This window comes from Theobroma cacao, chromosome 8 (genome assembly GCF_000208745.1).
Source record: "Theobroma cacao cultivar B97-61/B2 chromosome 8, Criollo_cocoa_genome_V2, whole genome shotgun sequence".
Taxonomy (NCBI): Eukaryota; Viridiplantae; Streptophyta; class Magnoliopsida; order Malvales; family Malvaceae; genus Theobroma; species Theobroma cacao.
Window position 1 is genome coordinate 6,185,352 of NC_030857.1, and position 22,812 is coordinate 6,208,163.

The 22,812-nt window shown below is 33.3% G+C and overlaps 4 protein-coding genes across 5 annotated transcripts; 3 read left to right on the plus strand and 1 right to left on the minus strand.

The window, feature by feature from the left end:
* Positions 4,624-10,926, plus strand: LOC18592294 (DIS3-like exonuclease 2). The gene is made up of 7 exons (XM_018125779.1): positions 4,624-5,288; positions 5,686-6,077; positions 6,599-6,652; positions 6,744-6,812; positions 6,943-9,138; positions 9,713-9,784; positions 9,877-10,926. The coding sequence occupies exons 1-7, from the start codon at positions 5,174-5,176 to the stop codon at positions 10,276-10,278; spliced, it is 3,300 nt and encodes a 1,099-aa protein (XP_017981268.1). The 5' UTR covers positions 4,624-5,173; the 3' UTR covers positions 10,279-10,926.
* LOC18592295 lies at positions 11,334-14,591 on the plus strand. 2 transcript variants are annotated; one of them, XM_007018937.2, is made up of 7 exons: positions 11,334-11,545; positions 11,656-11,794; positions 12,231-12,332; positions 12,482-12,609; positions 13,047-13,330; positions 13,416-13,501; positions 14,111-14,340. In XM_007018937.2, exons 1-7 carry the CDS (start codon positions 11,441-11,443, stop codon positions 14,125-14,127), a joined length of 861 nt encoding a protein of 286 aa, XP_007018999.2. In that variant the 5' UTR covers positions 11,334-11,440; the 3' UTR covers positions 14,128-14,340. The 2 variants fall into 2 exon arrangements, with proteins under 2 accessions (XP_007018999.2, XP_007018998.2); XM_007018936.2 differs by having other exon boundaries at positions 11,339-11,545; positions 13,416-13,506; positions 14,111-14,591.
* Positions 14,692-16,299, minus strand: LOC18592296. Its single transcript, XM_007018938.2, has 3 exons — positions 16,196-16,299; positions 15,919-16,032; positions 14,692-15,153 (listed from the first exon to the last, which is right to left on the minus strand). Exons 2-3 carry the CDS (start codon positions 15,963-15,965, stop codon positions 14,928-14,930), a joined length of 273 nt encoding a protein of 90 aa, XP_007019000.1. The 5' UTR covers positions 15,966-16,032; positions 16,196-16,299; the 3' UTR covers positions 14,692-14,927.
* On the plus strand, positions 16,385-18,109 carry LOC18592297. Its single transcript, XM_007018939.2, has 3 exons — positions 16,385-16,596; positions 17,247-17,315; positions 17,589-18,109. Exons 1-3 carry the CDS (start codon positions 16,417-16,419, stop codon positions 17,814-17,816), a joined length of 477 nt encoding a protein of 158 aa, XP_007019001.1. The 5' UTR covers positions 16,385-16,416; the 3' UTR covers positions 17,817-18,109.

Consider the following 22,812-nt stretch of genomic DNA (forward strand, 5'->3'; position numbering starts at 1 on the left):
TTGCATGTAACATGTCAACGATTCGTTAACTTTATTTATTTTACAAAATTAATTCCCTAAGAAACTATGTTTCCTAGCAAATACGGGTCGTTGGCGACTGAAATTGCATTGATTGCCAATCTGCTCTGCCCACAATTTTTTTTATCATTATTATTATTATTATTATTATATATTATTTTGGCCTGCCAATGGCTCGATTCAACTCTCTCCGCCAGCCAAGACAAGCAGGTTGTTCCCTTTGATTAATATCAATATTAATTAATAATTTATAAATGTAGAGAGTGCTTCTTGCTTGGTCTTGGGTACATGAATCTTTGATATATAATGGTGGGTTGACCTGCCCCTTGGGATTCTGAATCCCATCTTAGTACTGACAACTAAACTAAGATCCATGCCACATGTTTTTGTCCACCCATCACTTGAAATTCAATGTCAATTATTTTTAGCATGTTTTCTATATTTATTATTATTATTATTATCTCTAGGAGCTTGTTTGTTTGAATTTTTGAGTTACCACATTATTTTATTGTTGAGAGACATCATCAAGATGACATAAGGGAGTCATCGAATTACCTTTTGGGGCATCCCTCCAACTTGGACATGACACAATTTTGGGACACTAGTCATTGGTATTTATCCTTTATTTAGACAACTTGTGCGCCAATATTGAAAATTTAAATTAAAAAAAAAAACCTTTGATGTGAATGAAATTAAATCACTATACTATATAATTAATAAGTGGTTGATATCATGCCAATTTTTTTATAATTCTATCATACTTCATACGATCTTTACCAACCAAATGAAATATTCTACAAGATAGATCATATATATTTTAATAATAAGCACCCTTTCAAAATGTCTCTTACTTTTGTATAACATTCCTATGTTTGATGTAAAAGACAAGAAAAGAAAATAAACGTTTCCCCTCCAGTCCACACAATGAAAAATTAGGAGCCGTCCACTATGACTTTGGGCAAATATAGGATAAGTGCATGATTTACTTTACAGCAAAGGTGGTAAACAAAAAAGGGTTTAATATAAACCAAGCGTTAAAAATCGCCTAACAAGACAACTTGGATAACATAATTAAATGTCTAAAGAAAATGACAAAAATATGAAATGATTTAAAGGTTTCGGCTTTCAACATTTCGACTGTCAATCGCACAATGTATATTGCAGGATGGGTGGCTGACTTTGTTTACAACGACATGCTGTGAGTGTTCAATATACATATATATATATATATATATATATTTTGAATGAATTGTTTATAAATGATTAGGAAGAAAGAGTCCACTTTGCCTAAGTCATGCCCTCAAAACCTAATAATAATTCGTGGAGTTCACATCATAAGCCAGAACATGACTCCATCCCCATTTTCTTCAATTATTTGTAACTAATTAATGTGAAATTAAGATCCTAAAAGATTTTGTTTTAAGACAGCAACAAAAAAAAAAAAGATAAAAGGGTGGGATGGGGTGGAGGTAGAATTACACCCTTTTATTCAGTCTTAACATATTTCTGAGTATATTCTTCAAAAAATTATTTTAATTCTAAGTGCAATCTAGTAAACATATATATAAATCTCTACTGTAATTGCAAAAAAAAAAAAAGCAAAAAGATTAGGAGAAATATTTGTATTTGATTTTTCTTTTGATATTTATATTTGATATATTGTAAAATATAAGTTGTATTAATAAATTGTATATGGTTATCGTATATATTATTGACATTTTGTACAATTGCTATAATATCGACAATGCTACCGATTTTTGTCTTTCGACCGGATATGCAAATTGCCTATCGGGAGCTAGCTTTATCAGTTTACATTACACTGTAAGGCCCAGCCCAAAGCCTCGTACTTGGTCCTCTTTCTGGAGACAGGAAGCATCATAGTGGCTCTGATGATTATGGCATTACGATATTTGCAGCAACAATTTTATTTTCTTAGTTTGATCATTGATTAAAAACAAAATAATGCAAAGTAAAGGAAACAGAAACTGTTGGCCATGTGAAAAATGTCGCAGCGTTGTTTAAGGGTGGGAATCTTAGTCGGGAAGAAAGGAAGCTTATAATTCAACCCCATGAAAAAGGGAAAAAGAAAAAACAGAAGAAACCGTAAAAAGTTTATAAAGTCTTGCTTTTGCCTTAGTTTGACATTCACTAAAGCATGCTACGTACGGCCCATAACAAAGCAATAATATAATTAATTAATTAATATTTAAATATCATATTATGAATCAAGTGATATTAAAAAACTTATTTATAAGAAAATTATATTTTTTTATTATAAATCAAACCTTTTTTTGTTTTACGTGCATTAAAAAATTATCCAATCGTCACCTATCTTTCTTTTTTCCTTCAAAACATAGTGACGTGTATATATAGAGAGTTTAGAGGTACTTTTGTATTTTATTCTTATTTTTAGGATAATTCTTTAGATTAATATATAATACTACTACATTACATTGTTACTATTATTTCACAATTTAGAGTTGATGTAAAATATTTTTGAAAAAACATTTTCGAGACTTATACTTGTTTAGAAAATAAAAAAATTTATTTCAAATGTGAAACATTTTATGAATTAAAAGAAAAAATATTCATTGATCACGTTAAATGTCTTATGCTTTACATAAAATGTCTTACGCCTTTAAGAGCCTTAAGACATTTTTTAAAGAACAGAAAAATTGCTCTTGTATTAAACTTAGCATAATAAATTTGATAAATATGAATATTTAATTTAAATATTAAAAAATTAAAAATATTAATATTTAAATTTAAAATTTTTTAACATAAATTATTAATATTTAAATTATTCAATATTATTAAAATAAAAAATAATTAACAAAATCATTCAATGCAATTAATATTTTTATTTATAATTTGAATAAATCCTACCAATAATTATAACAAAAATATTTTAATGATCATCATTTAATGAATAAATATTTATAAATATGAGTTTTGATATTTTATATAATTGATAAATATTGGTATTTTTATAATGTTATAGTAAAAAAAATGAAGAGAGGGAATTTTTTTTTTAAATTAGATCTTACTTTCATTATAATATATAGTTAAATGTTTTGAAAAATATCATTATTGATTTTTCTCATTTTCATTTCTTTTTTTAATTTTAATGTGAAAATTCAATAGCACCTTTGTTTTGTAATCAATTCCTATTTATCATTTTAATAATGATCCAAACAATAGAAAATATTTTTGACGGTTTATCCAAATAACAAAAAATAATAATTTTTTTATAAAATATTTTATATAATTTTTTTTAATAAATTATTTTTCAGTTATCAAACGAACTGTTAATAATATGTTTATATAAAAATAAAAAAATTTAAAAAAAGGAAGAAAAACAAAAATAATATCATCATTTCCTCTGGTGGTGTCAAGTGATTATATTCTTAGCTTTAAGATTTTGAGTGTAAATTTAAAATTTAAGATGCTAATAAGTAATAAAAATCAATTGAAATTTTGTTGGAAAAACTTAGAGAAGTGAATACTCATTAGTTAACTTGCAAAACAATGTTGGGAGAAGACGTAATTGACTTTTCCTGCACTCCATCCATCACGTGGATAAAGATAGTACTTAATTTTATTCGTACAACTGTACTTTGTTTTGGGAATTATTGAATATTCTTTGCCTCTTTTAATTGCACATTTTCTTTTTCATCGTCACACGGTACGCATGAAGTCGAATTTGTAAAATAAATTTTATGAGATTAAATTCAAATTGCAAGTAAAAGTAGAAATAAAAATCTAGTATAAAAATTTTTAAAGAAAATTCTAAAGTACCTAAAAAAATTAAATAATTTTTTAATATTTAATTATATTTTTATATTTATATTTTAAACCAAATTAGCTTTTATGCTTTTATTTTTGAATAAAATAAATTTTTATAATTAATAATTAATTTAATTAAAATATTATTTTTGATTTTATATTGCGTGATATTGACGTGTTATACTAATATATAATAATTGATGATAATGTGATATGTTAACATATTATAATTGATGATGATGTAATATACTTATTTAATTTGATAACATAATCATATGATATTTTTTACTTTATATATTAATATTTTGTTAATATTATGAAGAAATAAAATAATAATTGATAGTTTAATTAATAATAATTAATTAATTATTATTTATAAAAATTTATTTAAATTTTTTTTAATAAGCACAGCTTTTAACTTTTTTTTTTTTTATAAAATGGATGGTTGTTGTAATTTAAAAGTATTTCACATATTATTAGAAAAAATAAAATATTTAAATGAATTAAGTAAATCATAATGCACAATAAAAGATTAAAGAGTGTAGATAATTTTACATGTCACCTATCTAATATTTTAATTTTGTTAGTAATTCTAAAAGTCGAATCTCAACTTTATGTTGCATTAATGCGATTAGACCCACCATTATGTTATGTCATTATTGGAACCCATCTTGTTTTTGCCAAAAACAAAGTTACCTAACTTTAATTTGTTAAAGCTTCTTTTTCCATTGTTAAACGACAATAAATAAATTAGTAGTAATTAATTAATTAACTCGTAGCGACTAAAAAGCACTCGTGATCGGACACGCGTAACAAGATCTAGCATTCCGAACTCCTCACCCAACTCCACTCTCTCCTCCCCTTCACCACGAGAAATTGAGGAAAGGAAAAAAAAAAGAGAAAAGGAAAGAAACTGGGAGAGAGAAAGGGAAAGAAAAGGAAAAGAAAGTGAAAGAAAAGGGGAAGAAAGGAAAAAAAGAAAAAAAGAAAAGGGTGAGGAAAGAGGGAAGACAAAGGAATCGATAGTCGGCGCCCCATGTTTCCGCCGACCAATCTTCACGTCATTATCTCTCTCCACTCTCTCTCTCTCTAAAAAAACAAAAAATTTCTCTCTCTAGAGACTTTCTTATAAAACCCTGACCCCTCTTTTTCCCTCTGGTTTTTTTCCTTTTTTTCCGTAATTTTTCATTTCAATCCTTTAATTTGTTTTTTTTTTTTTGGGTTCGGTTCCTTCCGTAATATTTTTTAACTCATCGGAAGTTGCCCGAGTTTTTATATGATCTAGGGTTTTAGTTCTGTTTCGTTTTGTTAAGTTTCTTTCGGTTTTAATTTGATTTTTTTTGGTTATTTAATTTTTATAAAAGAAATTATGAGGGGTGGAAGCGGCGTTGCGGAGCAATCTATGATTGTTGAGAGGGTGGAGGATGCTGATAAGGAGAAGAAGAAGAAACGCCGATCTAATCGTCGATCCAAACATAACTCAGGTATTTTCTGTCATTATGGATACTGAGTTTTTCTGATAGAAACCTTATTTTGTAGATTCAAGCTGAATTTTTAAGTGTTTTTACTAGATATTTATATAATTTAGTGAATTTTGTAATTTTTTTACTGGGTATTTCAAGAATTACAGTGATTTTTCTGTGCTATTACTGGGTATTTAAAGATTCTAGTGAATTTTTTTTTGCTTGGATATTTCTGAATTATGGTGAATTCTGTTTATTTTTTTGCCGTCTATTTCTAGAAGTATAGTGAATTTTGTTTATGCTGTTGTGGTTTTCATTATTACATGGTTAATTTGATTTAAGTGAGATTAGTGAACTGGGATTTTGGCTTTGGTCCCCTGATTTTTTTTTTTTGGTGGGGATTTATCTTGTAATTCAGTGAATGAAGCACGTGTGGAATCATCGGATAGCTTGAAAAATGGAGACAAAACAAAAAGTTTGACACAATCTATGAGTTCTTCTTCTTCATCAAAACAACAAGGATTGGAGACTGCTTTGAATGAGCAGACTCCTGGTAGAGCATCCGATTTTGCTTTTAGTTCCATGCCTACGATGCATATAAATGAACAAGTTGGCTCTGGTTGTGGTGATGCTGATGATGATGTTGGTGGAAGAACTTTTTCAAAGTCGTGTCCTGAACCAATTTCCTTGGCAGGATCATCTAAAGTGTGCATAGATGGTTTTTTTCCTTTCCACCAGGTTGAGGGTTTTGCTCGAAAGGAATTGTTCGCTCCATATTGGCCTATAGAGGCTGTAAACAAGGCATTAGAGGTTTGTTCGAAAATGGCTCCTATAATCTATTTCCTTTTATACCATCTGATTGTTAATAAAATTTAAAAATAGTTTTTTATTAATGAATATTCTTTGTTCTACAAGACTAAAACAACCTATAAGAAAGTGATGCATCCTAAAAGTTAGAGAACTCGTATTGAAATTAATTAGTTTAAGAAAACAGCTCTTAAAGTCCCCAAGGGGACACCTTAGGGTAGAACTTGAGTTTTCAACTATGAAGTTTTAAGTTCGAATCTTGGGATGGGAGGGATGGAGAGCTACCTGCTATTTTGTAACCCAAGATCATATTCATATGTATTTATATATGTGTGTGTGTGTATAAAATTGCACAATTAAGCTTGAGTAAAAAATAATTAATGAGAACTAGTGATCAATATATGTATTTAATTCTCTGTAGTTTGTAATGGTTTTTGGATGCATATATATGGTCTATCTGGGAGGTTCACAAGTTTTGTTTGTGTGCATGTTTCTTGATCACTTGTTCTTTAACCCTTTTGCAGAAAGGGGAAGCTTTTAAAGCATTGTTTCGTGTGAATGCTCACAATCGACTTGAGGTTTGTGATAGCTAAACTTCATTTTGTTTTATGACGCTTTGTACATGATTAATTTTGCATGCTAACATGGAAGAATGTTTTATATTGCTAGGCATATTGCAAAATTGACGGGGTACCTACAGATGTTCTCATCAGTGGAGTTTCTTCACAGAATAGAGCTGTATGAAATTCTTTGGGCTTGTGTTCTTTATGTTAATTGTCAACTCTGATGTACTTTGACATGTAGTTTAGCCTACTAGTTTATACGGGATGGGTCTAATAATTGCCAATCTATTTATTCTGTCTCATAGGTTGAGGGAGATATTGTGGTTATTAAGGTTGATCCTTTGGGATTGTGGACAAAGATGAAAGGGTCAACTGGGTCCTCAAACAATTCTGCACAGGTAGAAGAGTATAATTTAGTCCAAGAAGTCGATGGACTGGCTGGTAATAGCTACAAGGGTAAAGGTAAGGTAGATGCAGATTGTGAGTATGCTCATTGTAAAAGTGGAGTACTCCTTGAGAAAGGTGTTTATGATGAGGCAGGAATGACTAGAACGGCAGCATTCAATAATGTTAATGGGCATTACCAATCTAGTTCAGATTCATCGCATATGGGTTTTTTTCCTGGGCAGAATGAAGGCATGAATTCAGTGGATAGGTTGGCTGCCATGACTAGTCAATTTTCCCTGAAACGACCAACTGGGAGGGTTGTAGCAATTGTTGAAAAGTCTCCTCGACGAGATGCTATTGTTGGTTTTCTTAATGTTAAGCAGTGGTTTTCTTATCGAGAACTTTATAGAAAAGATGCAAAGAAAAATTCGGCAATTTTTGACCGTGAGTATGTTACATTGACCCCAACTGATCCAAGATTTCCCAAAATGATTGTTTATGTGAGAGACTTACCAGACCGCATAAAGAAAAGGTTGGAAGATGGTGATGAAACAATTGAGATGGAGTTGGTAGCTGCTCAAATTGAAGATTGGAGTGCAGAAAGTCCTTTTCCACAAGCTCGTGTCTCTCATTCTTTTGGACGGGGTGGTGAGTTGGAACCACAGATCAATGCGATCCTATATCAAAATGCAATCCTGTGTACTGATTTTCCTCCTCTAGTGCTTTCTTGTCTTCCGAATATTCCTTGGGAAATCCCAATGGAGGAATTTCAAAGTAGAAAAGACCTTAGAGACTTGTGTGTATTTACTATTGACCCATCCACTGCATCTGATCTTGATGATGCTTTATCTGTTGAAAGGTTATCAAATGGCTCTTTTAGAATTGGTGTACACATTGCAGATGTGTCATACTTTGTGCTGCCAAACACTGCCTTAGACAAAGAAGCTCAGATTCGATCAACCAGTGTGTACATGTTGCATAGGAAGATACAGATGTTGCCATCATTGCTTTCAGAAAAGCTTTGTTCGCTTAATCCTGGAGTAGATAGGCTTGCATTTTCTATATTCTGGGACTTAAACAGCATGGGGGATGTTTTGGACCGTTGGATTGGCCGTACAGTTATAAGGTCTTGTTGTAAGCTTTCATATCAGCATGCTCAAGACATAATCGAAGGGACAATTGATGTGGAGAAATTTAATACTTTAGAAGGTTATCCGCAGTTGTATGGCCAATTTGAATGGACTGATGTTGTTAGATCTGTTAAATGTCTTCATGAAATTTCAAAAACTTTGATGGGGAAAAGATTTAATGATGGTGCTCTACAGCTTGAAAGCTCCAAAGTTGTTTACTTATTTGATGAATGTGGAGTTCCATATGATTGCAGGCTAAGTGAGAGGATGGATTCAAATTTTCTCATTGAAGAGTTCATGCTTTTGGCAAATATGACAGCTGCAGAAGTAATATCGAGAGCTTTTCCAGCTAGTGCATTATTGCGGAGGCATCCTGAACCTAATATGAGAAAGCTCAAAGAGTTTGAAGCTTTTTGTCACAAAAATGGTCTAGCATTAGATACTTCCTCTTCTGGCCAGTTTCATCAATCCTTGGAGAAAATAAGGGAAAAACTCAAGGATGATTCTGTTCTTTTCGATATTCTCATCTCATATGCTTCAAAACCGATGCAATTGGCTACTTACTTCTGCAGTGGTGAGTTAAAAGATAATTTGAATGATTGGGGTCACTATGCATTGGCTGTTCCTCTCTATACACATTTTACTTCACCACTACGTCGGTATCCAGACATTGTGGTACATCGGACATTGGCTGCTGTAATTGAAGCTGAGGAGTTGTATCTAAAGCATAGAGGGTTGCTTAAAGTCAACAATGGTGAGGAAGTGCTAAGAAGGTGTTTCACTGGAATTTATTTTGACAAGGAGGCTGCAGCCTCTCCACAAGGGAAAGAAGCATTATCAATTGCTGCATTGAATCATGGAATTCCTTCCCCTGAACTCCTTGCTGATGTTGCTGCATATAGCAATGAAAGAAAGCTGGCCAGTAGGCATGCTGAGGATGCCTGTGAGAAACTCTCTATGTGGGTTTTGCTGAAGAAAAAAGAGGTATATTTTACATTTCTTGTTTATGTTATTGAAACTTTTTTTTCTTTAATGTGTCATCGCTATTACGATTTGTACTATAAGCAGCTACCACTTTTAGATTTATATTTTGGTCCATGTGCTAAACTGTCCTAGCTATGAGACTTCCTCCTTGTAGTCCAGTTAAATTTGTAAACTCATCTTTGCTTGTTATCTTATGCCTTTTGACTTTTATCTTCTTAAAATGAAAAAAAAGATCCTGCTAAAGTCATTCTAAGTGCAATTTTCCGAGAAATTAGATGGTTTGTTTTGTATTATCATTGAACATTAGTTTTGCTGTTATAAAACATTTTATAAAACATCCTCAGGCCTGTTTCTAATACTTTTGCTTTAACCTTGTAGATGTTAAACCTGATTAAGAGTTTAACATGAAGTAGTAAAGGAATTCTAATAGGAGACTACTTGGTGTAGAAAATTAAATTGTGAAACTTTTGTAGTAATTGTTTTTCTTTAATGCTATATCATTTTGTTGGGGTCTGTATGTTTGCATTTTTGGCTGATGCTATATTTTTTGTCCTTTCGATTATTTTTTCCACAGATTTTTTTGTCTGATGCTAGAGTATTGGGACTGGGGCCAAGATTTATGTCTGTTTACATCCAGAAGCTGGCTGTAAGTGATTTAGTTCTTATTTTCTTAGTTCTTTCATATTCTGCATGTTTTTTTCTTTCGGTTTTTCAATGCTCCTGCTGTTGTGCTTTCAGATTGAGCGAAGAATATACTATGATGAAGTTGAAGGGTTAAATGTAGAATGGCTTGAGTCTACCTCAACGTTGGTGCTTAATTTATCTGGCCACAGACGAGTGTTCAAGAGAGGTGGCCTACAGCATTACATGGCTTTAGGAAATGTTGCATGGGTTGTGAATCCTTATGATCTAAGTGTGGAAACAGGTAGTGTTGATGACTGTGATGCAACATGCATGGGGAATAACGGGGTGGCATTCCCAGATTCAGAGCCAATTTCAAAATCTTGGGTTGATCCTGGAACTTTTCCTCTAACGGTGCGTCTGCTTTCAACAATTCCTGTGGCATTATATGCAATTGGTGGTGATGATGGACCCCTTGAGATTGGAGTGCGCTTATACATGAGTTCATATTTGAAGTAACTCATGTTGTGGAGAAGGCTGTGAGGTATTGCGACTGAATTGAATGACCTCAGGGAGACATAGATAACAGAGCTTTGTGTGGAATGAGCAGGTTCTGTTGTAGATAAGAAATTAGTGTATAGTTACTATAGAGGTTATGAAAAGGAAAAAAAAAAAAAAGAAAAGAAAACCCATGGTTTAGAATTACTGGGTCTTGGTTATACGCTTGATGTGTTGACACTGGGACATGTGTTGGGAGGTGTAGATAACGGTGGGGTTCTGGTGGTTGTTTTTCCCTTTTAGTGGCTGTTTTTAACAAAAGCTGCTCTCTTTGGAATTGGCCCTCGTTTTTATCGGCGAGTTCCATCCGATATCCAGTAGTAACTTATATCGCTCGACACTGAGCATTGGCACTGGGCTTAGGAGTCGATTCTATGCTGTCTCCCTTCGATCTTATCGGACTGCAGCCCAAAAGTTTTTTGAGTTTGGGTGGCGAAATTTAGTTTGTTTCAGATTCTTTTTTTTTTTTTTATTTTGTTTTTTGCGTTTTACTTTGAGACAGTTTTATTCAGTATGTGACACACTTTATTTTAGATTTGCGTTGAATAACGCGGTGTCTCTCTCCTGGAGGCAAAATAAAGTGCTCATCTAGTTTTGTTATTGCTTGTATTCACCGTGTTTATTTCTTGGGTGCTATAGGGAAATATTAGTTAGAAATAGAATGGTAGAGAGATAAATAAATGCCCAAAATCTTAAAACACTTGATTGTATGTTACTCAATGGCCATTGCCCATTCAAATGGCTGGCTGGAGACAAAATTGAAAAACAACACACATTTTTTACTAAGGTAGAAGGCTAAGTTTTGTTTGGTTGTCTTTGGTAAAGGATAAAAAAGTAGGTAAAAAGATAAAAACAAATTTTAAATATTAGAAAGGAAAATCTCTACTTATAATTATCAATCTTAATATTTTAAATTAGTGAAAATGCTAATATATATATATATATATGTATATGTAGGATTAGAGAAATGCAAGTTTATTATTATTTTTTTATTTTTTCAAGTTGAGAATTTTCATCAAATTTTTACGCGCCAAATGGCACCCAAAGTAAAGAGAATAGAAAACCTTAAGGAGGGAGGGGACATGGACATCCTAGGCGAGGCGCAGAACGACAGTGAGAAGCGATGACATCGTGGTACGGACCGTTGATCGATCTCTCAAAAGCTTCTCATCACGTGGGCCACTTCGTCCAGCTTCTCGTTTTCGTCCATCGTTCCACTCCTCTGCAGGTCTCCTCCCATTTCTCTCTCAGTTCCATTGTTGTTTACTTTTATCAATTCAATACTTGTACTCTTAACACTACTGCTCGAATTTGTTTTTGTTGGGTAATGGGTGACAGTATAAATTATCCAAAGGCGGAGAAATTATCAGGACCGACATTCAGGTTGGCGATGACACTCGACCCTTTTTCTCCGTCACCTTATGGAAGAAAGAAATGCGATCCATGGTTGTTGCCGGCGACGTCGTCTTACTACAAAGTGAGTAATTTCTCTTCTACATCGTACTATATTTCGTTCTATTTAGTTGTCAATCCTAAAAATCTCTCACCTTTGTAATTTTTATTACATTATCACACCTTAAATTTTGATTTAGAACCAAATAAGCTCCTTTTGCCTCTAACCCCGTTATACCTAATGTCAAGAGTATTTTAACCACCGTTGTACCTGATGCCAACTGAATTTCTTTCGCCCACCTGACATGCAACCTGATGAATGGATTTAGTTGCCACATGACCATCTCAATTTGTTTAGTCTTAAGTTAAAATTTCAGAGCTAGTTTGAATACAATAAACTGTGAGGAGCTTAGTTCAATAATTGACTATAATATTAGGATTCTTTTAGGGTTTAAGCCTTCTATTTAAATTCTCATACTATTAGTATGTACTGATTTATATTTGTGTTTTAATAATTTCAGATGTCAAGATTACCAAATTTCGAGACATTTTCCAGGCGAGAACTGTCGACTGGTCATCTTTACACCGTCTAGTCCACCCTTACAACTCCCTTGTTTCAAAGGGTATATGTCTGAATTTAATCTTAATACTGGGTTTGTTGTTCGAATTTTAAATGTGTTTTTTAGATATATGTTAGAGGTTTTGTGTTCAATTATTGGACAATAGAAGCTCTTTTACGAAATGGAGCCTTGTGTTCATGTATTTGTTGTAGGTTCAGTTGAATTAGTAGCAGAGTGTAGAGTGGGGATAGCAGCGAAAGAAAAGCTTAGGAAGGTTATAGAATGGGTGCAGCGAACTGGATACTCTGCTCTAAACAATGCTGAAGCCAATAACTGTCAAGTAGTCATTCCTTTCCTTTATACCCTATAGCGAGTTTCATGTCATTCTTTTACTTGCTATTTAAGGAATTTGAAAATAAACTGATTTTTCTTTTTTGGCTAACATGGCTTTCATTATAATATTTTGCGATATCTTGTTGCATTTAATTTAACCGAGCTGAAATTCCTCATACTTGAATATCAGTGAATGTCTGTATGTGCGCCATTAGTGAAATTCCTAATACCTTTCGTTCTGAGAAGTTTCTTGACCTTTTTTCAAACTAGGCTGCTGATGAGTGGGAGATGTATGATCATGTTTTTTCCCCTTTGCTTATTTATCTTTAGCTCTGTAACCTCTTCTATGTTACTGTTAAATTGGATGTTATATTCATTTTTTTTTCCAGTTTACTCTACTTGTTCTAAATGTTTTGAGTAATATATATGCTTAATTCACGGCAGAGTAGGCAGCTCTCAAGAAACTGGAAACTGCCGGAGCCGAATAAATTTAGAGACTGCCCCTCACTTTCAGAAGTATTGCGCCTGACTAGTCACTGTAAGGCAATATTTAGTGCATCTGTGGGCGAAATTTTTCTGCCAATTACTTGGAGGCCCATTGCTGAATCTGAGACTGAAAATATGTTCATCAGCGGGAGACTAAATACATCGAGAGACAATAATTTAGCAGAAGATCTTATTTGCACTGGCTGCCGGCTATGTGGTTCCCCATTGGATCCAGAGCAGGGGTATGGGGATTATCTTCAAATTTCTTGCATTGCTTTTCATGTATTGAATTCATATGATGCTCAATGTCTCTATACTCTGTATCAGGTCTACGGTTGGGAAGAACTCTGTTCCACTCTATTGTGAGAAAAGCTCAGATCGCCTTCATGCAGTCAGCTTGATATATAGGCCTTGTATGGTATTGGTTTCTTCTTGCACTTACTTGGCTGCACATAACACTCCTATTCTCTGTGACAATGGAAGTACCTCATTGTTTCTGCTGAAATAGTTGAAGATTGTTTCTAGAGAAGAACAGTTCATATTACTCTATGCATTGAGCTGAACAGTCTGCTGAATTTTGAAATTATAGCTTCTTCTGAAAATAGCAAAAGTAATTGTTTGGAAGGATGCATATCATTTAAAGATTATTTTCATTATTTGTTAGTTGAAATTATCAAAATGAGAAACTTGAATTTCTGATTAGTGCACATACATGTGGTCAAGTTTGTGGCATCACTTGTTATTTCAAGAATCACAAGTCTGTTGATGTTTCCCTAAGCTTTGATGAAAAGTTTGGGTTCTTGGGATTAGCACTTTTAGTTATTTCCATTTCTGGTCATGTGTATGCCTTGTGTGTTTCTGTCTTGGTGCGTGTTTCTGTGTGTAGTGAAAACCTAATCTAAAACTATATTTGTTTGCATGTCATGTTTACAATGTCTTGGTGTATTTTGTTTATGCTAATTATTGATTCTTTTTGTTGGGTTTCTTTCTCCTTCCATGGTCTGGTTTGTCTTTGATTGCAGTTATATGTATGGGATGAATCTGAACACATGCCACTACTGGTCAAAAACGATGCAGCAGAGAAATTGTTTGGAAACATCAAGGCTGAAAGGGTCTATTTATGCTATAGAGAGTACAAGTGCGATAAAAACCCTGATCCAGGATGTACTGAAAGGAGGGTTCCTCGTGGTACAGGCACCAGTAATTCTCCCAAAGCTGCTGGAACAAGTGATGCGGATTATTGCCCATCAGATGCACGTAAGAAGCAGGAAAGTGGGCAAAACCAACGATGCAATAAAAACATAAACATCTTTCTAATTTGGTTAGTAATTCTAAACATGTTGCTGCAGCAACGAAAGAACAGTCCTTTGAAATTTGAAGTTGCTGTAAATGCTAGCCTTGATACAGAAAATGGGAGGTTTGAAATGATATCTGTGTCTACTCCATGCTTCAAAAACATTTGGTCTTTGGAATGAAGTCAATGTTAATTTTACTTCTGTTGCATACATGGCTTTCTTATGATGAATGCATAAAATTGTTTTCAAGTAACCTGAAGCCTTGTTCAAGTGATAACAAATAGCAGCATAATGGATCTCTTTGCATATTGGGAGAAGCTAAGGCGATTCTGAAAATTGAAGTAAAAGTTAGAAGCTCTTTATAGAGCCAAGACATTCCTGGAAGAAAAAAGTGCCAATTTCTCATTCACCAAAGCCATACATGCAACTAAGAGAAGGAAAAAGTGACCCAACTTATAAACAATAATTCGCTAGGTCTCTTGTACCGCCCAAGCGAGTTTGAAAGGCAGATTAAAGCACATCCAAAGGGGTGAATCTACACCATCTAAGACTCTGAAACCGAAGAATCATCAGCTGCAGAATTTTGGGCTTCTAATAGCTTCATTTGGCGTTCCGCGTGCTCCCTTTCACAAGCACTGATTCCCATAATGATATCAAGCATTGTACCAGTTGTGCCAAAGAACACAAGGGGTGCTAAAGATTTCCTCTTTATCCCCACTGGAATTGCTAGCAAAGCCCCTGCTACTGAAAATACCCATGTGCCCAATGCACTGCAGATATTACACATACAATAACACTCATTACAATATATCTATGAAAACTTATAAGCAAAGGAAATGCATCAGGAGATCGGGCTACCATGCTGAGAAAATTGAAATGACATCATGAACGGAAATAAATAATAAAACTCAGGTTAAGTACTATCACGTGGAAAACTCTATATCTATCCAGAAAATGAATCTAAATGGTTTGCCGAGTAGATTGGTTTAAAAGGGCTGCAATGGCACTTCAACAATTTTGATATTTTCAGTCAGGTGCATGCAACCCTATATCATCAGCAGTGGTTCAATATGCTGTGAATCAGTCTTTTTATAAGCTGTCGTAACAAATGCTGGTCGATAATTTAGTCAATAAAGCCTTTTCACTGGATTTCCACTTTTATTAATTAAAACTAATAACTAAAATCAAATCTTTGGGATAAGCACAATATTTTTACACCCCTGCTCCTACCTGAATTCTCCTAAAGACCAGGCTAAGAGCCATAGATAGAGGTTCATATGAATAAATCCCAATGTCCACGGCCAGTGCTACTATAATTTTGCTAAATTCATTGTTTAAGATACTTCTAACCAAACTATAAGCTAATAACAAGAACTATTCCCACCCCCCCCCCCCCACCCCCCCAAAAAAAAAAAAAAGAAAGAAATATTTCAAACACTACATGCTCAAATTAGGACCCAAAACATAACAAGGTTAAATTAGATAAAAAAAAAAAAAAAACAAAAATATGGAGGAAAACAAGAGCAGCAACTGACTTGGAAACTGAGCATTCCTCAAGCTGCTTAACCTCTTGGCCAGCCATTTCTTCCTCTCCTAGCTTATTTGATCTTGCACGTAAACCAAAAAGGGGGAAAAAAACCCCTCGTTATCTGCCATCAATGGAACTTATTATTAGAGATAATGAAAGCCAATCCCCTAAAACCCGAGAAACCAGCAAATCACAAAGAAGTAGAAATGGAAAAAAAAAACATCAAAACACTAAATTTTCAAAAAAAAATTAAACCCATTAAAGGTAAAAGATTTGAAGCCTACCTGATAAGAATACTGATCACTTTGAGAAAATGTTGATCAGAGGACTGCTTTGCTTTCCCCTTCCCAAGGATGCAACGACCACAGACAAAGCCGGGGTTTTTCAGCTCCTTTCGAGATAAAAATTTAAACGGGCCCGTAATGGGCCTGAAGTCCATTGGTTTAAGCCCATAAAACATGTACAAAACCTGAGACAGAGGCAGAAAGCACAGAAAACAGAGGAGATGAGAGGAGTTGGAGGGCCTTTGCTTACCATAGGGGATCTGCTAAGCGACGTGGGGGATGAATCCGGTGCAGCTCCAGACCACCTCCACCACCATGATACCACTCTTCCATCACCATCATCATCAATTTTTGATGCCAATGATGTCCCTCAATCCTTGGACCTCACCAAACTCTTCCAGGTTCATTCTTTGTTCCTCTGCATTTACCAGAAAATAGGGCAGATCCCAAATTGAAAAGCTTTTAATTCCTTTATTTTTCTAAAGTTTATTTTTTTTTATAACAAAATGAGTTGTAGCAAAAGTCTAAACTTTAGCAATTGAATTAAAACTTTGGAATTCATTACCTCAAGATTGAAATGTCAAAGGAAAATCCATTTCATATTTGATTCCCGGAGGCAAAATGGTTTCCTTGGGTTTTTTTTTTCTTGAATATGTTAAATTGTTTTAGTTGTTTGAATTTTTGCTGTGGAAAGTGCATTGCATTTGGTAAGTTAACCATAACATTTTCTCATCATATAATCATCCTTGTGTTAATTTAAAGCATAGGACTTTTCAGGTCAAAGACTTTATTGTATACCTCTGAACTCACCCTAATACATGATGAGAAAGCATTTAAGTTTCGTTTATCATTGCTTTGTTTATAAAGTGTTTGGAGATGGGAAACAGTTTGTAGGAGTTTTGAATATCATATGGGATGACTCGGTAAAAATGCTAAAATGATCACTTCCTCGTGTTTTTATGGAAAGCTTAGTATGTGTCTGTCTGTTATGGCATTACACATATACATCTTCGTTTCTTTGTTGTGACAAGCCCTTGGTGGTTCTATTCAGGAAAACTATGAGAAATTGAATGAGGCACTTTCTGGTTCGGACCACTCATGGACAGCTCTAACTTTAAAGGTAATAGATTATCTGTTTTAAAGCATATGTAAAATTGATTGTTTCTGTTTATGCATTACCAAGGATATAGGCAAACAGGAATCTGTTAGGGGACTACGATAATGTTATTGTTTTACCAGGTGAATGAATACTGGTTACATTGCATCAGTTTGAGCATCAATTCTGTTGACTTTAGCTCTTGTTCTAGCATCCTGTATCCTCTGTTTGGTTTTAACAATTAGAGGTTAATTTTAATCATACTGACATTTAAATTGGTTTCCTCGGTTGTTCCAGCTATGCACTGCTCTGGAAACTGCAAACAAGTTGGTTCAGTCCACTGACACAAATATTAGATTGCTGTCAGAGAAGGTTGCAGAACTTGAGAAAATTGTCAAGAGGGGAGATTCTGCAATTACAGCCGCCAGAGCCATCTCAATCGCTCTAAACCAAAAAGGAGGATCATCTGTTGGTAGTCAGGAGAAAGAGCAATCTAGGTCTCATCAAGAGCATGTGAAGTCGTAGTCCTCGTGTTACTTCTTGGTAACATTATTGCTTGGAAAAGGTCCGAAAATGATTCTGGAAGAAGAGACCCCAATCTTTTTAAAGTGAGCTTTTGTAGCTATGGTCCGTATGGATTGTGCATTTGCTTGCTTAGACCGCAACTCGGGACATATAGCAATTACATAGATAGAGTTAAGTTACATTACCATAAATTTCACGGGTCTTGTAAGCATAAAACTCAAGGCAAGCTATCCGTGTAAAAATGAATGATCGTTTTTGTTTGAATATGTTAGAATGAATGATGGTTGATGAGAGATTGTTGCCCAGTGCAGCCAACTAGGTAATATCTGAAAGATGAAATAACGTGCATCTCTCTGGACTGTCATCAACAAGTGTGGATGGCAAAGTGTCAACTAAACCTCTCTCGAAGATCCTATGGGTGAATGGCTATGCCGTTCCCTATCAAACATTTTGGTGAGCAAGGGTTATAACTGCCTGTGGCATTTGCGTAGAGTTTCAAGCCTTACAAGTTCTTCCAGATTGTCTTAGGTTTTCAGGAGAGAAAGCATCAGGGTTATTGTAGATTGGGCCCAAGCCCAACGTGCTGTCCAGTTTCTTGGTGTCGTTATTGTAAAATGCAGGCAGAAACTCACCCGCCCCACCGTACTAGGTTGGGTCCAAAGACCAATTAATCAACTTCAAGCCCATAGTTTTAGCGCTGCCGTAATTACTAATTACTATGCATCTTACTTCATATTTTGACCTTAACCTTAGGAGAGTTAAAGTGGATTAATGCTTAATGATGTGATTAAAACTCTCACATCAATATTAGTTATTAGCTTGCTTTGTTGGCCTTTGCCCACCCCTGGCACCATAAAGGAAATAACAATTCAGCTCAACACTTTTTTTTCTTTTAAGTTTAAAAAAAAAAAAGAAAATTTGAATTCTACTTTTTATAAATATATATTCATCAGTAAATCAAATAACTAAGTAAAAATTTTCTTCTTATTTTATATATATAATTTTGTTAAGCTTCTTTACTTATAACTCTTTTTTTTTAATTCTGGAAGAATGAGAGATTTGAAGTTTATTCTTTGAGTACGAAAGTCATGTTATCACAATTTTGATTTTAAATATAATGTTTATTATACACAAATATCATTTTATTCATAATTCAGACTAAGCTTTCCGCAGATAATTAAATAATTAATTAACTTAATGTTTCATTCAGCTTAGTCCCTGCCAATGATAACCATCTAAAGCATGGGTCACTTGGCCCCGACGTTTCCAGCTACCTCCTCATGCAATAGTCGTAGCTAGTTGGGGCTAGCTTTGAGACGAAAGAAAATAACAGCTACCAAAAATCATTGAAATCGCTGCCACTAAACATCCAAAAACAAAACCATCAGAAGAGGAACAAGACAATACTCTATCAAACAACCCTCCCTTTGGGGCCCTGCCCCTAACTGTAACCCTTCCAATTTGCCCCTTCTTTAACAATAAAGTCATTGTCTTAGTAGCATAATTTAATCCCTAATGATGCTTTCAAGACCATTAGCAAACCCTTTTTATCTTTAAAATTAAAAATTATTGAATAAAAAATTGGTTTGATTCTCTCTAAGCAAGACAATCGTAGCCCACTTTTAGGCCTCTAATTTTTCCATTAATTTATGTCTCTCTTGGTATTACTCTTCTAATTCAGCAATAGATCAAATGAGGCACACTGACGTCACTGGCCTTCAAATTTAACTTATGCTTCCTCGTTAACCTTTGCTGTTAAGTTTTTTATAATTAGGCATTACGTAAGCTAAACATATTTAAGACGAAACCAAATTAAGATTAAGCTCAAGTTTAATTAAGATTAAGAAATTATGAGACAAGATTAGCTCGAAATTATCGCTCCACGTGGAAGACAATGAAACAGTCTGCTGGTTGGTCTCCAAGATTATATACTACTGCTTTAAATTCATAAGCTTTTTGCTAATCTATTACTTAGTCTAACTAGTTAATTAGAGAGTGCGTCACTATCAACTTTGTTCCAATTGCAAGTATTTTTGGCTTTTGTTTTACCAAAGCTTTGCATATTAACATAAACAATCTTACAAAAAGAACTAGTACACATTCTCTTTCTAGTTAATGGGAAATGTCCCAAACTTCCACACAAGAGGCATCATGTCTATCAAGGTCGGCAAACTCAGCCAACTGTTGGAATTCATGTACTTGTCGTCGAGAAAGATCGAAGACTAAAAGCTAAGAAAAATAAATAAGCAAGACAAACAATATGTAAAGGAAGGAAAGAAAGAACAAATTTAGTACTTTGAATTAAACGAGATAAGCTTTTAATCAACCTTCCAGAGGTGGCAAACTACTGTAATCATATAAATGTACTCTTAATTCACAATGATATGGAAATTGGACAAAAGGGATTTTTTTTTTAATTTGATTGAGCTTTTTTAGGCTTTTAGGATGAAATTAACTTGAGCCGGATGATGTTTGGCTTATGCTTTAGTTTGCTGAAGTACTTTTCACGAGTATATAATGTTTACATTAAATAATATTTTTTAAAATATATTAAAATTCATCGTATTAACTATCAACTACAGTAAGTAATATCTTAACTAAGTTTATAAAATGTCTTGAGAACACCTGTTAGTAAAAGTTCTTTTTCGATTTCGTTTTCGTTACATGAATATTTCCACTTTGCTTTACTCATGTACTAAGAGTTTTAATTTAAGTGATAAACATTAGTAATTTCAACTGGCAAAATTAAGCATGCTGAGAAATAAACAATTGGAACAAGCACAAAGCTAGAACATGTCATGATTTTTGTGACCAACATCGATAAAGTTTATTCCGTAGTTGTTTGTTTATAATGACCCCAGAAGGATGGAGGCAAAAATAAAAAATAAAAAACTACTTGTTTATCACTTCAATCACCTTTCATTTGTTAAAGGTGTTTACTCAATTTTTTAATGACTCGGAAGCACACTTGAGGCTCAATGAATGTCAAGCCAAAGATAAGAAGAAAGACAAAGGTAAATGCAAGTTCCAGAAAGTCGTCTTTCTAAATATTTTTAACTACTACAGCTTGCTGCATTGATCTGCCGGTTGTTCAATACACAGTGCCCTCGTAATCACTCATTCCAAACCAAGATCAGAATAACGAGAACAAACCCGTGATCAAGCAAAGTTACAAATTAATAAATGCTGCTGCTATCATTGCAAACTTGTTTCAATGGTAAAAAATTAAGAGGCTCTCGTGGGGTTCGATTACACCCTATGAATATTTCGTTTAATTTTAACTTAGATCTCTTTCCATTTATATATATATATAGACTAATTGATTATGGAAATTACATTTAAAGCAACAATTCTAATCACAAGGGAGGAGTGATGAGGGCACAAGATTTGCATCGGGTTCAGGCTAGGATTTACTGAAAAGACAAACCATCTATAAAACCAGAATATAATTAGATAAATTAAACATATTAGACCAAATCCACATGTAATAAAACTTGAACTAAAGATCTCGAGGTTATAAGACTTCTGTGTCATTTGCTCTTAAGTTGTCGATTTGGCAACTTAATAATCTGTTATACAGAATATGACATGAAAATCAAATGATGGCACCTATATATCTGCATAAATTAAGATGCTTAAAAAGCTGCGGTTAACTCAAAATTTTCAAACCCTAATGAGAAGTAAAGTTGATGAATGAATTATTGAAGGAGTGAGTAGTACTACTGGTGTACTGATAATCATAGGCTATTTTTAAAGAAAGGGAATCTCTTGGTCTTTACAACAGACAATGGAATCTCATCTCTTACTAGGAATATACGAGTGAATATATCTATTGGACCACATTTTTAATGACTAGAGTTGACAAACTATGGTGTTTAAATATTGTGAAATTAGCGAGTAATATTCCTTTAGATATTGTTTAATTAGCACATATGTGCTTGGTAATATTGGGCCAATGGTGGAGTGTTTTGACTTGAATTATGAATGTTTAATTCTGGTGGTTTTCGTCATCATCCATATCAGCCTCTCCATGGACGGTGATGGGTATTTGGTGGATTTGAACAATGATAATAATTAATTAGAAAGAGTAAAATAATTAATATTTTTTCACGTATCCAAAAAGTAAAAAAAAAAAGTGAGATACCTTTGGCTTTGAAAAAATACCTAATCAAGTGTCCTACACATTTTAATAAATAAAATTTGAATAGTAGACTCGAATTGACATTTATAAAATTAATTGTCAATTAATATTTATAAAATACGATCTTTTAAAAAAAATTAAAACTTAAATATTTTAATTTAGAAGTCTCAGTTTAAACCTGTTGAGATATTGCAAATTCACAACTGAACCAGTCATACGATTTCACTTGAATTGAATGGTTCATTTGACTAGACGATCATAAGCTAGCATGATTTAAGTATTGTCTCATAACTTCCATGAGCAAAATAAGTATCGATAATTTTGGAAGTAATGCTTGAAAAATCTCTTAAATTATCCAAAAAATTTTAATTAAATTTTATTTGTTTTGTTGCACAATAAGTATCAAATAAGTTATTATTATTAATGATTGATTAATTATCATTAATTAAAATATCTTTTGTCATTTGATGTTGATATGAAAAGTGAACATATTACATCACTATGTCATAATATTATATCAATATGTCACGTCATCATTCATTATAATATGACAATATACCACATCAGTAGTAAATGACATAAAATGATAAGTGACTTTTTGATTAATAATAATTAGTCAATCATACCTAAAAAAAATTACTCAACCATTAATTATAAAAGTTTTTCTAATACGAAAAATGAAAGTACAAGAACTTAATTGTATGTAATAAAAAAATAAGAATTTATTTAAAATTTTTTAAATAATTTAAAGATTTCCTTAAATATTATACCATAATCTTGCCTTCCATCATTGTTATCACTTATCTTAATCATAAAAAATGAGTAAATAAGTACATATATAAAAAAAAAGAAAAA